We start from the raw sequence: 15,340 nt of genomic DNA, 5'->3' as shown, positions 1-15,340 counted from the left end.
AGTAATACCAACACTTTGGGAAGCCAAGGCAGGTGGATTGCTTGGGACCAAGCTGGGCAACACAGCAAGACCCCATCTCTATTACAAAGTAGTAGTAATAATAAAGAAAAAAAACTTTACTACAAGAATATATAACAATAGACTTTTATTACTAGCTTAAAAGAAATGTAAAAAGTTTCTTGGTTTTTTTTTAAACATTTTAAGGCCTTAACATTTTTTCTGAGTTCTTATTTTTTTTTGAGACGGAGTCTCGCACTTTCCCCCAGCCTGGCGTATAGTGGCGCGATCTCAGCTCACGGCAAGCTCAGCCTCCAGGGTTCACAACATTCTCCTGCCTCAGCCTCCTGAGCAGCTGGGACTATAAGGTGCCTGCCACCACACCTGGATAATTTTTGTATTTTTAGCAGAGACTGGGTTTCACTGTGTTAGCCAGGATGGTCTTGATCTCCTGACCTCGTGATCTGCTCCCTTGGCCTCCCAAAGTGCTGGGATTACGGGCGTGAGCCACTGCGCCCGGCTCTGAGTTCTTATGTGCAAGGTACCAAGGTAAGTTATGATCTTAAGCTCTCACAGCTTACACAGTAAGCTATAACTATAATATACGGCTTTATGTAGTAACTTCTATAACAAAGATACACATTAAAAACAGAGCTCTAGTCGGGAGGACAAAGTGAAGCTTAACAGCAAGTGTGTGAGCTGGGTCTCCCAAGTTGGGCAGGACTTCTGAGAGAGCATTCAAGGCTGAGGGGAACCTGTAAACCAAAACATGGAGGGAGTAAAGTGCAGGCATGTTTAGCAACTATGAATAGTCTAGACGTAAGTAGTCTGGTGTGCTAGAAACTAGACTATAGGGTATGTGTGCATGTACACACATAACTGCCACATACTTGTGCTTGGGGAGGGTAGGGGATAATAGCAAATGACAGGCTCAAAAGTTAGGCTGAGACTAAACTGGGGAAGGGGATGAAAAAGGTAGAATAATGAATCAGGGTCATTCATATATGCTCACAATGTGGTATATTTTGTAATCTCATTTAATCTTTGTAACCCTAAAAGGTGAATGTTTTTATCCTTAAGTTTTACAGATGAGGAAACTAAGTCTCAGAGGTATTAAATATACTTGCCCAAAGTATCACAGCTTGGTGAGTTGGCATTAGAATCCAAGTCTATGTGAGTTTATTCTGTAAGTACCAGAAATGTAATAAAGAAAACCAGATGACTATACTAAGTTTTTCCTGAATCAAAGGTGAAATGAACAAGCTATATTCGGCCACAAGGATCTATGTAAGTTGTCCTATTTGCTTGACTAATAAAGTTTGACTAATAAACTTCCTGGGTTTCCCATTGCTATTATTTTTGCAGGGCCACAGAGTAAAATTTTAAAACAAATCATGGTAAGTATTCTCAAGAAGACGCTCTTTACTTGCTCAGGACTAAGCATTCAATAAATAGCACTGAGACTTTATATCACCATACAAAAAGCTAAAAAAGAAATCCTCAGTATCAAAATTCCCACTTTCTGTTGTTCTGCTCTTGTAAACAGTTGATTAAACTGTTCAAAGTATCTGTAAGAATGCCAAATTATACATGTTTCATGAAGGCAGGCTGATATTCTACTTTCCTTCATCGCTGGACGCATGAGGTATGTTTTGCCAAGTCTGTAAGACAATGTGCACCACAGGTTCTCCAGTAGGGGCTGACATTCCCCTGGCAAGCTGCATGTAGTTGTTAAATAATCAAAGGATGTTATAACTTCAAGGTACTTCGTTTTGCAGTGAGTCCCTCATTTTTCAAATGAGGAAACTAAAGATCCCATAAAGTTACTCAGCCCTTTGGGTGGCCAACCAAAATTAACAGTACCATAGTCTCTTAACTCCCTACTCAGGGTCATCACAGCATTTAAACTGCCAAACTCTGCTGTAAAATTCGAGAACAGAATCTTTGACTTCCAAAAGCATTTATGCTTTCTGTACCCAAATCTGACCTATCTTTCAAGCCTCCTTGAGAGCCTCCTTCAACCACTCCTGTCCACGCTCTCTCTTCCCTGAAGCTCTACAACACTGTATCACACAGTTAACACTCAATCATATATTGTCATATTCACAAATTGTTTTATTTTTATGCTATCCCTTCACACTAGTTTGGCCCCTGAACTTAAGGAAATTAAAATGATTTATATAGTCTTAAAGACCTGATACATAGTAAACACTCGTAATTGACCTGTTCTGCCCACTCTATGCCTTCTTCAAAGAAGCCAACTTTCTCAAAGTAGCTAAGTGCTGCTGGTCCCCTGAAGCAAGTGTTTCTTGTATACTAAAAGCACTCTGCATTTATTTTTTTTCTTTTTCTTTTTTTTTGAGATGCAGTCTTGCGCTGTCAGCCATGCTGGAGTGCAGTGGCACGACCTTGGCTCACTGCAACCTCCACCTCCCAAGTTCAAACGATTCTCCTGCCTCAGCTTCCTGAGTAGCTGAGATTACAGGTGTCTTCCACCACACCCAGATAATTTTTGTATTTTTAGTAGAGACAGGGTTTCACCATCTTGGTCAGCTTGGTCTTGAACTCCTGACCTCAGATGATCCACCTGCCTCAGCCTCCCAAAGTGCTGGGATTACAGGTGTGAGCCACCGCACCTGGCCTGCATCTATTTTCATGAGGCCTGCCGCCTAGGAGAAAGCCTTCTCTACCACCATATCCATTAACATCATTCTTACTGGTCATGGTAGGTACCATTTGGAAAAGCTACAAGTTACAAAGCCTTTTCCTGTAAAATACCTCCAAAATACTGGTGAAATTCCTCTAAAACCATATCCAAATCTTCCATTATAATGAAGATTTGAATCTAAAGAGTTTACAGAGTTATAAGTAACTGTACCAAGAAACGGTATGAACTTTCTGAAAAAACTGCTTCTTAAAACAGAGGTGTTAATCTAACCTCTAGGGAATCTCTAAATTCTTTTCCTTGGTGGAGCATCAAGATCCAAGAGAGAAGCTTCTTGTGACAAGACAAATTCAGTCAAAGTAGTTTGTTGCCTCCATGCCTCCCACCACAGCCCCCACCAACTCCAGGAGCACAGCAATAAATGTGAAGACCATCTACTCTAACACAAGCAAGATAAACATAACTGGGCTGGCACAGTGGCTCATGCCTGTAATCCCAGCACTTTGGGAGGCCAAGGTGGCTGGATCACTTGAGGTCAGGAGTTCGAGACTAGCCTGGCCAACATGGTGAAACCCTGTCTCTACTAAAAATACAAAAATTAGCTGGGTGGGATTACATTTGTAATCCCAGCTACTCAGGAGGCTGAGGCAGAAAAATCGTTTGAACCCAGGTGGCAGAGGTTGCAGTGAGCTAAGATCGCACCACTGCACCGCACTATGGCCTGGACGATACAGTGAGACTCTGTCTCAAAAAAAAAAAGGATTTTGGATCTTGTACATGGAATCAGAGTTCCTCCTTCCTGAGAGCACTCAGAGAAACAGAACTTTTGGAAAGCCTTCAGCTGTTACTCCAACCAGAGCAGGTGTGTTTTTGGTGTATCTGTTGATAGCCAATGACAGACAAACAGAACTGCTAGGCAAAACGGTGTTTTACTCATGGGACAAATAGCCCAGGAGTTAGAAGATGCGTCAGATAGCTCCTTCTTTGTTGGACAGTAATTGCCTGCATTCTCCCAACTGCACAATCAGACAGTAAGTCCCTACAAACAACTGCTTTAGTTCACAGATCACAAGTTAAAAAGAAGTGGCTCGGTTCACATCCTGAATCTACAAAGATACACCCTCTGAAGGGCAAAAGCGAGACAGTGGTCAGAGGTTCATAAAATACAGTAGAGGAAATCAAAATCAAAAGTGCTTTATTGGTTAGGCGCGGTGGCTCAAGCCTATAATCCCAGCACTTTGGGAGGCTGAGACGGGCGGATCATGAGGTCAGGAGATCGAGACCACCCTGGCTAACACGGTGAAACCCCGTCTCTACTAAAAAAATACAAAAAAAAAAATTAGCCGGGCGTGGTGGTGGGCGCCTGTAGTCCCAGCTACTCCGAAGGCTGAGCCAGGAGAATGGTGTGAACCTGGGAGGCGGAGCTTGCAGTGAGCAGAGATGGCGCCACTGCACTCCAGCCTGGGCAACAGAGCAAGACTCCTTCTCAAAAAAAAAAAAAAAAAGTGCTTTATTTCTGAGGACAGAGGCATTCTTTCTCATTAAAGAATTCAAACAACAAGACTTAATGCTTCTTCACAGTATGACAAACATTCTGTCTTCCAAATAGTATCATCTTACATTTGTATTGTGTTACATAGCAATTTCATATGGATTAACTAATAACAATTTAGGTAGGTAGTGTGGTGCAATTACTATCCAATCTTATAGGACCACATGGGATTTCAGAATTATGAGTCCACAAACATGAGGGAGAGATGTGTTGGACATGAAGAAAATTAAAGAAGTGTGCCACATTACCGAATCTTAATACTGATGCCAAAGGTTCCAAATCCTCTGGAGATAAAGCCTCTCCATTATCTCAAGGGCCTGAAATTAAATCATTCAAGTGATTCTCTTGCTTCAGCCTCCCAAGTAGCTGGGACTACAGGTGGCCGCCACCATGCCCAGCTAATTTTTGTATTTTTAGTAGAGATGGGGTTTTCGCCAAGTTGGCCAGGCTGCTCTCCAACTCCTGACCTCAGGTGATCCACCCAACTTGGCCTCCCAAAGTACTGGGATTACAGGTGTGAGCCACTGTACCCTGCCAGCTAACAGCCATTTCTAAGCAAGGTTCAAGGGAGCCTTGCTGCAGACCGAAGAAAGGGCTGGTCTTTGGACTGTGTCATAGTCATTCCTCCTCTACATCAATCTGGTCTGCTGCTAGGGGGCAGGGGTGAGGGGTAAGAGAGTGGGGACAGATATTAAAGTAGTGGGGAGGAGTTTGTTGATTAAGAAGTAGAACCTTGGAGCTGTGTTGTAACTACATGCATAAAGAAAGGCTTAGGACATGTCAGACATCTGAAGCAGGAAGCGGGCAAAGGAAGCACCGTGGTTTCCTTTGGGCTAGGGATTCCCCTCTTGGGTTAAGCAAAAGGTCAGGAAAGATAAAGCCCCTTTCCTAATGTTTATGAAGTCCAAGGCTGATGGAAATTCCAGGAGGTATAGGGGTTCTAAAATGCTATACGACAGCTGTGTTCAAAGCATTCTTTATTTAAACCCACAATAATGTCATCTGTTTTTGAGGAGAACTAGCTATATCTACTATCTAATAGGGCACTGATGTGTTGTTATTTAATAAATACCCTTGGGCTGGGCAGGGTGGCTCATGCCTGTAATCCGCCAGCACTTTGGGAGGCTGAGAGGCGGATCATGAGGTCAGGAGATCGAGACCATCCTGGCTAACGTGGTGAAACCCTGTCTCTACTAAAAATACAAAAAATTAGCTGGGTGTGGTGGCGGGCGCCTGTAGTCCCAGCTATTTGGGACGATAAGGCAGAATGGCGTGAACCTGGGAGGCGGAGCTTGCAGTGAGCCGAGATCCCGCCACTGCACTCCAGCCTGGGCAACAGAGCGAGACTCCATCTCAATAAATAAATAAATAAATAAATACCCTTAATGACAGCCAACATGTTGGAGAAAAAAATTACAATAGGTAAAATTCTACAGAGTACAAATTCAACTGAGAATGGTCCACAGTTTGGGAACAGAAGCAGTAACCACAAACTGGAAATCATTTTACCTATTCTTCCACCTCGTAATAATGACATCTTCCCTCGTGTTTTATATCTTACAAAAGCACTTTAAAATAATCTTATTGACATATAATTAAGATTCTTCTGAATCATGAAGGTTTAAAAAAATTTTTCAATTTACTCTTAAATTCATCAAATAAAGAGGTTTTCTTGTTTTATTTATTTAAATTAAACTAGCCTGGAAACAGAAACAAACAACTGAAAAGTCTCTACTGGAAACTGTCTCCCATTCACAACTATATCACTGCTCCTACTTACTGCCTCTAAATAACGCTACCCAGTTTCATTCAATTGAGGATTTGAACAAAGAAAGAGCTGCAACTGTTGTACTAATTCCTGTAGCAGAATTAACCAGTCATTTCCAATCTTCTTCCATTTTAGGATATTTCCCTTCCCAAGTCCTGTCCAAAGAGAGAGAGCAACTTCTGTTCCACTATTCCTAGACAATTTTCCTAAATCACTTAAACCAATTTTCCTTCATTTACTTAGTTTGCATTCTTCAAAAGCCCATTCTATTTCCTGTACCCCACTCCTCCTTCATGCCCTTACGTACTGTTTTGCTGGGTAAAAATACTCTTATCTTTCTGTAAAGATCAATTACCTAGTCTTAAATAGTTCTTGTGGTTTTTCAAAGGTGCCCTTCGTTGAACCCTTTTGTGCTGTCCCCAAAGTCTCGCAGAGATGAAAAAGGCTGTTGCCCTTCTCCTCATTCTGTGCACACCTCCATCTCCCTGTCACCCAACTAAATGTCAGTTTTTATTACTCTATAATGAATACTTCCTATCAGCATCAAATTTCTATCATCACCATTCCTAGTCTCTTGCAGCTTCTTCCTCCATCCTGCCCTCTTCCTTAAAAGTCTGAAATTATTTTAACTCAAAACTATCTTTGACTATTGTTATTTCCCAAAGACAAAACAGTTGTTCAAGACTAAACAGCACTGAATCCATGCCCTAGATATATATATATAGATATATACAACTGTTGGTCTTGGGGAAAAAGTCTTAGGAATTAAAAACAAATCACTTTTCTTAACCTTGGGCATTTACAAATAACTGAATTCCAGCTTTAAAAATGTAAAATATCTGTCTACACACACACACACACCCACACACACACACTTGGTTTCTGCCTCAAGAGAACTAATGCCATAGGCTTCAGTGTTTTATCAAACCCACATTTCTGTGGGACAGTTAGTTCAGTCCTTTGGCTGACAGCACAGCCAGAATTATTCTTCAAGGCTTTTTTTTTCTTTTTTTTTTTTGAGACGGAGCCTTGCCCTGTTGCCCAGGCTGGAGTGCAGTGGCGTGATCTCGACTCACTGCAGCCTCTGCCTGTCGGGTTCCAGCAATTCTCCTGCCTCAGCCTCCTGAGTAGAATAGCTGGGATTACAGGCGCACGCCACCACGCCTGGCTATTTTTTATTTTTAGTGGAGACGGGGTTCCACCATGTTGACCAGGCTGGTCTCGAACTCCTGACCTCAGGTGATCCACCAGCCTCGGCCTCCCAAAGAGCTGGGATTACAGGAGTGAGCCACCACGCCCAGCCAAGGCTGTTAATAACAACTTTTTGTTCATGGCTGGCTGTCACAAGACTGCTAAGAAACCATAGCCTTTTGGGCAAAGCACAGCCTGTTGGCCTGCCGAGGTCACAGAAACCTCACAGCATAGCACACTGCTGCCTCCTCTGGCTGTTACAGCAGGACATACCTCTTCGTAATTTTTCGCCTCCACTCCATGCTTCATGTCTAGGATCACGAGTTGGTCAGGTATCCGCCCTGTTCCTGAGAAAGAAATCAAAGGATTCATTGTGTGGAATACTTAAAATTCCGGGAAATTACCCACCCACCCACCCGCCCTCCCTCTCCAGAACCCCTACCCTCTCAATAGAGGGAAACAGCCACAACTCCTCCCCCTGCTCAGTTGCAGAAAATTCCTGGCTCTGGCTAAAATCACAAACATTCCAGACAAAGCCTCTATCTGTGTGGGGTGCCGGAAAGCAACAAGAACATGCTGCTGGCAAACATCTCTGAGCAGGCAAGGACACAAGATACTGCAACTGGTACTACAGAGGAACAGAACAGAAGGGAAAACACACAGGCTTATTGAATTGGGAAATAAAACTCAAAAATCAAAACAGTGTGAAATTGAGTGGCATATAAACCAAGAGATAGTGGGCAACGACTTCGGCTGAAAATGCGTATTTCCACATCTGAAAAGGTTGCCCTGTCAAATTTTGAGGGAAGGCCATGATGAATTAGGATTATTGGATACGTGCTAAGTAAGCTTGGATTTACTTAATATAAATCTGAGTACTGAAAAGAACATAAGTTTTATCTAATATTCCACTTTAATTCAAACATTTTGATCAATGTATGGCCTATTTCAGTAGGAGCACAATGTTACAGAGCTATTCCCACTAAGCCCTTAAAGGAGTTACAACAGCTCAAGAAAAAAAAAAAAACTTTACAGTAAGAGTTCAAATCTCAGGGATGCTTCTTATAACAGAGTTCATGTTAGAAGAGTCAATCTGATTCAGCTGGATCAAAGAGGCATCCTAATCTTAAATCATCAAGTAGGAGAAAGGAAAAGACCCAAAGAGCCCCAGAAAACTGTTCAGCCCCAATCCCCTGGAATTCACCTAGTTATAAAATTTACAACTGCCTGCATGAAATCAGAAGTTCTGGATACACAGTACCACTGAAGCACTGGGGTTCCTGAGACCATAAGCCACACTGAATGGTACTGTATCCTCTAATGCCTGAGAGACACTGTAAGTTTTCTGAAATGAACTGAAGTCAATTCAGTAACTACTCATTGAGAACTCACTAAGTACTAGAACTGTGCTGGAGATTTTAAAGGGACATGCTACGGCTTAAATGTGCCCCTCTCAAAGTTCATGTGTTGGAAACTTAATCCCCAATGCAAGAGTGTTGAGAGGTAGAACCTTTAATTTTATTTATTTATTTAATTAAAAAAAATTTTTCGAGATAGGTTGTTACTCTGTCTTCCAAGCTGGAGTGCAGTGGCACGCACCATCATGGCTCACTGTAGCCTTGAACTCCTAGGCTCAAGCAATCCTCCCACTTCAGCCTCTCAAGTAGCTAGACTATAGGTGTGAGCCATCGCACCCAGGTAATTTTTGTATTTTTTGTAGAGACAGGGTCTCACTATACTGTCCAGGGTGATCTGGAACTCCTGGGCTCCAGTGATCCTCCTGCCTCAGCCTCTCAAAGTGCTGGGATTATAGCCATGAGCCACTGTGCCTGGCAGAGAAGCAGGACCTTTAAGAATTGATTAGGTCATGGGGCTCTGCCCTCATCAACAGATGAATGTCATTATCATAGAAGTAGGTTTGTTATAAAAGTGAGTTAGTTCAGCCCCTTCTTGCCCTCCTGTGCATTCTCTTGCCATGTGATACCTTCTGCCATGTTATCGTGACACAGCAAAAAGGCCCTCATCACCAGATGTGGCCCCTTGATGTTGGACTTTCCAGACTCCAGAACCATGAACCAAATAAATTTCTACTGTTTATAAATTACCCAGTCTGTGGTGTTCTGTTATAGCAGCACAAAATGGACTGCCAGGATACAATCCCTGCCTTCAAATAATTCAATTGGGATCTAAGACATATACACAAAACGACTACGGTGAAAATGCAAAGCACTGTAAAATTTTAAGCCAAAGGAACTGGTTCAGACAATTCCAATATGGAGCAAAGGGAAGAGGAGGGAAGACAGTAGTTGTGGACAGACTTCACTAAAGAGGGAACACCTAAAGGCAGGACTTAGGCCAAGTACTCTAGGCAGATGGCAAAGCATGAGCAAAGGCTCAGATATTAAAATCGGAGTATGGCATGTTTGAAAGACAGTAAAGAACTTCTTTTGGGATGGGTGCAGTGGCTCATGCCTGTAATCCCAGCACTTTGGGAGGCCGAGGCAGGTGGATCACTTGAGGTTCGAGTTCGAGACCAGCCTGGCCAACATGGTGAAACCCATCTCTACTAAAAATACACAAACTAGCCAGGCATGGTGATGCGTGCCTATAGTTGCAGCTACTCCGGAGGCTGAGGCATGAGAATCGCTTGAACCCGGGAGACAGAGGTTGCAGTGAGCCAAGATCGCGCCACTGCACTCCAACCTGGGTGACAGAGCAAGACTCTGTCTCAAAAAAAAAAAAAGAACTTCTTTTGGATAGATTGGAAAGATTAATTTGAAAGCAAAGAAATATAAATAAGACTGCAGAGGGTAAGACTGAGAACAAAGTAAGACAAGCCACAGGTGTCTTCTGAGCATGAAAACAAGTCTTCAAACAAAGCAAAACAAAATGTCGCACCCAGAGTATTCTGTTCTCCCAAATCCAGTGTGTAATCCTGATTATGCCATTGTCCATGGAAGATGTAATGCAAATTTCTGATTTTCTTTCCTCATTGAAAAAGTTGTGAAACTTAAGCAGTTCATAGCCCCACCTGGTCCAAATGATCAGGCTATCTTCTTACGTACAGTCTTCCAACTACCTCCCTGATTGTCACAGCACAGTACAGTCACGCACTACATGAAGACAGTTCAGTAGAGGGCGGACTGCATATATGAAGGTGGTCCCATAAGATTATTATAATACTGTCTTTTACTATATCTCTTCTATGTTTAGATACAAAAATAGCATTGTGTTCCAACTGCCTACAGTATTCAGTACAGTCACATACTTTACAGGTTTGTAGCCGAGGAGCAATAATAGGCTACACCATATAGCTGAGGTGGGTAGTAGGCTATACCATCTAGATTTGTGTAAGTACACTTGATATTTGAAGTACACTTGATATTTGCACAACAAAATCGCCTAAAGACCATTTCTCAGAATGGTCCAAGCAATTCTCCTGCCTCAGCCTCCCAAGCAGCTGGGATTACAGGCATGTGCCACCACCACATCTGGCTAATTTTTGTATTTTTAGTAGAGAAGTGGTTTCGCCATGTTGGCCAGGCTGGTCTCGAACTCCTGGCCTCAGGTGATCCACCTGCCTCAGCCTCCCAAGTGCTGGGATTACAGGAGTGAGTCACCATGCCTGGCCAGTTTTTTTTGTTGTTGTCGTCGTTTATTTTTTTGAGATGGACTCTCATTCTGTCACTCAGGCTGGAGTGCAGTGACACAATCTTGCTCACTGCAACCTCCACCTCCTGGGTTTAAGTGATTCTCCTGCCTCAGCCTCCCCAGCTAATTTTGTATTTTCAGTAGAGACAGGGTTTCTCCATGTTGGCCAGGCTGGTCTCAAACTCCTAACCTTCAGTGATCTGCCCGCCTTGGCCTCCCAAAGTGCTGGGATTGCAGGCATGAGCCACCATGCCCAGCCTTTTTTTTAAGACTTCATTTTGTTAGAGCAGTTTTCGGTTCACAACAAAACTGAGAGGAAGGCACAAAGATTTCCCATATTCCCCTTCCCCTTACATATGCATAGCCTCCCCCATTATCACTATTTCCCACCAGAGTGGTACATTTGTTAGAAATGATGAACCTACATGGACACATCACTATCAACCAAAGTCCATAATTTGCATTAGGATTCACTCTTGGTGTACATTCCGAGTGTAATGTTCCGACAACCATATAATGACATGTATCCACTATTACAGTATCATACAGCATATTTTCACTGCCCTAAAACTTCCCTCTGTTCCACCTATTCAATCTTTCATTCCACTTAGTTGACCTTTTTAAAAGGTGCTCCAAAGACTACAAGGTAACAGGTCTCCAAATCAGAATAAAGAATACAAATGAAACTGGATATTAAGTGCTGACTGTAGTAGTAAGGAGCACTAGTGCACTAGAGTTGGAGAAGATTCTTAATCCAGAGAAACGTTCTGATTACTCACCCTTGCTCTCAAAACACACTTCAAACATGTCATAATCTTCAGTGGTAAAGGCAAACTTCCCCTTGGTTGCATCCTCTTTGGAGTAGAGAATATGGCCAGCAGAATCTGTGATCTAATATAAGAAATGTAGTAAGAACAGGCAGCAAATAACACTCAGGAAGAGAACTTACAGAAACTGGGGAGACAGAGACACTATCTATGAAAGACAATTTATAGTCCTCATTATGATGACTATCTTCCAACCATCCCCAAAGACAAAAACTGGATTAGAAGATTAAATCCAAATACAGTAAATTTCATTCATTCAAGTAGTCTAACCACATTGCAGGCTAAAATCTGTTGCTGCTATAGGATGTCTTACCATACCAAAAAGTTAATCTAGCTAATGCTCCAAGTTACATACACTGGACTTATTGGCAAAAACTCACTTTATAGATGCAGACTAGTATCATTCTGCATAGAGGAACATGTCACAAAAATGAAAGTAGACAATTATCAAAAGCTTACACAAGAGGGACAAAGATATATAAAAACACATTTATTCTATATAACAAATTTGATAGGGAAGGGGTGTGGGTGGAAAATAAAATTAGGACACACAATACAAGGGCAGTAGGAAAAAAAAGTATGCATAGAGAAGATAATCCAGGAGATCTATTCCTGCAAATTTCATGTTAATTATGTCAACAGCTACGTAGAGTGGGAACAAAACACAGGAAACAAACAAATTTCTGGCCAGGCATGGTGGCTCACGCCTGTAATCCCAAACTTTGGAACACCAAGACAGGAGAATCACTTGAGCTCAAGAGTTTAAGACCTGGCTGGGCGTGGTGGCTCACACCTGTAATCCCAGTACTTTGGGAGGCCGAGGCACGAGTTCAAGAGATCGAGACCATCCTGGCTAACCAACATGGAGAAACCTCATCTCTACTAACAACACAAAAAGTAGCTGGGCACAGTGGCTGGTACATGCCTATAGTACCAGCTACTCGGGAGGCTGAGGCAGGAGAATCACTTGAATCTGGGAGGCAGAGGTTGCAGTGGGCCAAGATTGTGCCACTGCACTCCAACCCAGATGACAGAGTGAGATTCCGTCTCAAAAAAAAAAAAGAGTTCAAGACCAACCTGGGCAACACGGCGAAACCCCATCTCTACAAAAATTAGCCAGACATGGTGGTGTGCACCTATAGTCCCAGCTACTGGGAGGCTTGCTCTGTCACCGCAGCCTGGGTGACAGAGCAAGACCCTGTCTCAAAAAAACAAAAACAAAACAAAAAAAAGGAGAGAAATTTATCCTAAAAAAAAAAAAGATATCCTTGGCTTCCATAAATGATTATTCCTTAGCTTTAGTTCTTCAGACTTAAACTGCTCTATTACCAAAGAACAGCCTATCAGTACAGAAGAAAGGGCATATACTGGGAAGTAAACAGCCACATACAAAGCAAGGGAATTCCACGGTAATTTAACAGCCTGGATCTCAGCCTCCATTTCTAGAGCAAGCGGCTGTCTTAGTAGAAAGCATATTTCATCACGTAAGACTGGAAGCTACTTTGCAACGTGGAACACAAAAGTAGTGGCTTCATCACATTAAACTGGATGTTCTAATGCTATTCGTTTAAGGGGAAATTTTAAGCAGGAAAATTAAGTAGCACATTTAAGCTTATATATTTAAAAGTACTTTATAACAGTAGTTATTTCTGATGGGTGAGACTTTCTCTTTATATTTTTCCTTTTTTTTTTTTTTGAAATGGAGTCTTACTGTGTCCCCAGGCTGTAGTACAGTGGCGTGATCTTGGCTCACCGCAACCTCTGCCTCCCGGGTTCAAGTAATTCTCCTGCCTCAGCCTCCCGAGTGGCTGGGACTACAGGCACCCACCACCAGGCCCAGCTAATTTTTTTGTATTTTTAGTAGAGACAGGGTTTCCCCATGTTGGCCAGGATGGTCTTGATCTCCTGATCTCATGATCCAACCACCTCAGCCTCCCAAAGTGCTGGGGTTACAGGCGTGAGCCACCGTGCCTGACCTTTTTTTCCATTTTTTAAAAAGACATGTAGCCGGGCATGGTGGCTCAGCCAGGTGCAGTGGCTTACGCCTGTAATCCCAGCACTTTGGGAGGCTGAGGCAGGCGGATCACCTGAAGTCAGGAGTTTGAGACCAGCCTGGTCAACATGGTGAAACCCTGTCTCTACTAAAAACACACACAAAAAAATTAGCCAGGCGTGGTATTGGGCACCTGTAATCCCAGCTACTTTGGAGGCTGAGGCAGGATAATCACTTGAACCCGGGAGGCGGAAGTTGTGGTGAGCCAAGACCGTGCCACTGCACTTCAGCCTGGGCAACACAGTGAGACTCTGTCTCAAAAAAAAAAGGCATATATCACTGGATCATTTATGTTCAAAAATAATTTATTATTATAATAAAGCTATTTTATTTTGGAAAAAATTGATAATAAAGAAAAGTTATCACTACTAGATAAATTTGAAATGATAGATCAACTAAAAAAAGTTTTATAGCACATCTAAATTCCTTAATAAACAGTAGTTAGTATTAGTCAACTATCTTCTGCCATCTAGCACCATTTACTAATTTGGCAAACTTTTAAATTTATTTTTATTATTTATTTATTTTTGAGACAGTCTCGCTCTGTTACCCAGGCTGGAGTACAGTGGTGTGATCTCGGCTCACTGCAACCTCCGCCTCCTGGGTTCAAGCGATTCTCCTGCCTCAGATTACAGGCCCATGCCACCACGCCCGGCTAACTTTTTGTATTTTTAGTAGAGACGTGGTTTCACTGTGTTAGCCAGGATGGTCCTCATCTCCTGACCTTGTGATCCACCCGCCTTGGCCTCCAAAAGTGCTGGGATTACAGGCATAAGCCACCACACCTGGCCTTTTTTTTTTTTTTTTTGAGACAGTCTCGCTGTGTCACTCAGGCTAGAGTGCAGTGGCGCAATCTCCCCTCACTGCAACCTCTGCCTTCCAGATTCAAGTGATTCTCCTACCTCAGCCTCCCAAGTTGCTGGGACTACAGGCATGCGTCCCCACGCCTGGCTAATTTTTATGTTTTCAGTAGGGATGGGGTTTCACCATATTGGCCAGGCTGGTCTCGAACTCCTGACCTCAAGTGATCCACCTGCCTTGGCCTCCCAAACTGCTGGGATTACAGGTGGGAGCCACCACGCCTGGCCTAATTTGTCAAACATTTAAGATACCTAGACCTGTGCTGGTCACTGGGATACAAGTATGAGTAAGATAGTTCCTGTCTTCAAAGGGCCTATGAGTCTAAATGAGGAGAGGAGGGTGATAAGAAATGAGGTGCCTTCATAGTGGTTTCGATTTGCACGTGCCTGATGGTTAGCGATACTGGGGAGCTTTTAATGTATTTGTTAGACATTTGTATGGGGTGATAAAATATGTTAATTAGCTTGATTGTGGCATTCACTTAACAATGTATATGTACACCAAAACATCACATTATATATCTTGAATATAAACAATTTTTATTTGTCAATTATACCTCAATAAAGCTAAGAGAGAGAGAGCATTTCACTGCAATGTGCAAGGCATACTACCAGAGGTATGCGCAAGTGCCATGGGATTATGGAGGGTCAGGGAGTGTATCTAGGAGTGGGTAACACATGAGCTGAGTCCTAAAGGATGAATTTCAATCAAGGGAAACAGGGGTAGAGACATTCAGGTTAGAAGAGACAGCAAATACGAAGGCCTGGGTTCAGAA

At 42.7% G+C, this 15,340-nt stretch overlaps 1 protein-coding gene across 4 annotated transcripts in view; it reads right to left on the bottom strand.

Moving 5' to 3' along the window:
* TMED10 (transmembrane emp24-like trafficking protein 10 (yeast)) overlaps window positions 1-15,340 on the bottom strand; it is a 40,690-nt gene that overhangs the window by 6,062 nt on the left and 19,288 nt on the right. For 2 of the 4 annotated variants that reach the window (XR_001002624.1, XM_011949538.1), the window contains exons 2-3: window positions 11,604-11,715; window positions 7,447-7,520 (exon numbers count right to left, since the gene is read on the bottom strand). Coding sequence is in view for 3 of the 4 variants with exons in the window: in XM_011949538.1 (XP_011804928.1) it covers window positions 7,447-7,520; window positions 11,604-11,715 (186 nt within the window). In the remaining variant the exon portion in view is untranslated. The remainder of the gene's footprint in view (window positions 1-7,446; window positions 7,521-11,603; window positions 11,716-15,340) is intronic. The other 2 variants (XM_011949540.1, XM_011949539.1) reach the window with 2 other exon arrangements.

Source organism: Colobus angolensis, unplaced genomic scaffold (assembly GCF_000951035.1).
Source record: "Colobus angolensis palliatus isolate OR3802 unplaced genomic scaffold, Cang.pa_1.0 Scaffold3, whole genome shotgun sequence".
In the NCBI taxonomy this organism is placed as follows: Eukaryota; Metazoa; Chordata; class Mammalia; order Primates; family Cercopithecidae; genus Colobus; species Colobus angolensis.
Note: the sequence above shows the minus strand (reverse complement) of the source record. Positions and strands in the feature narration are given on the sequence as shown.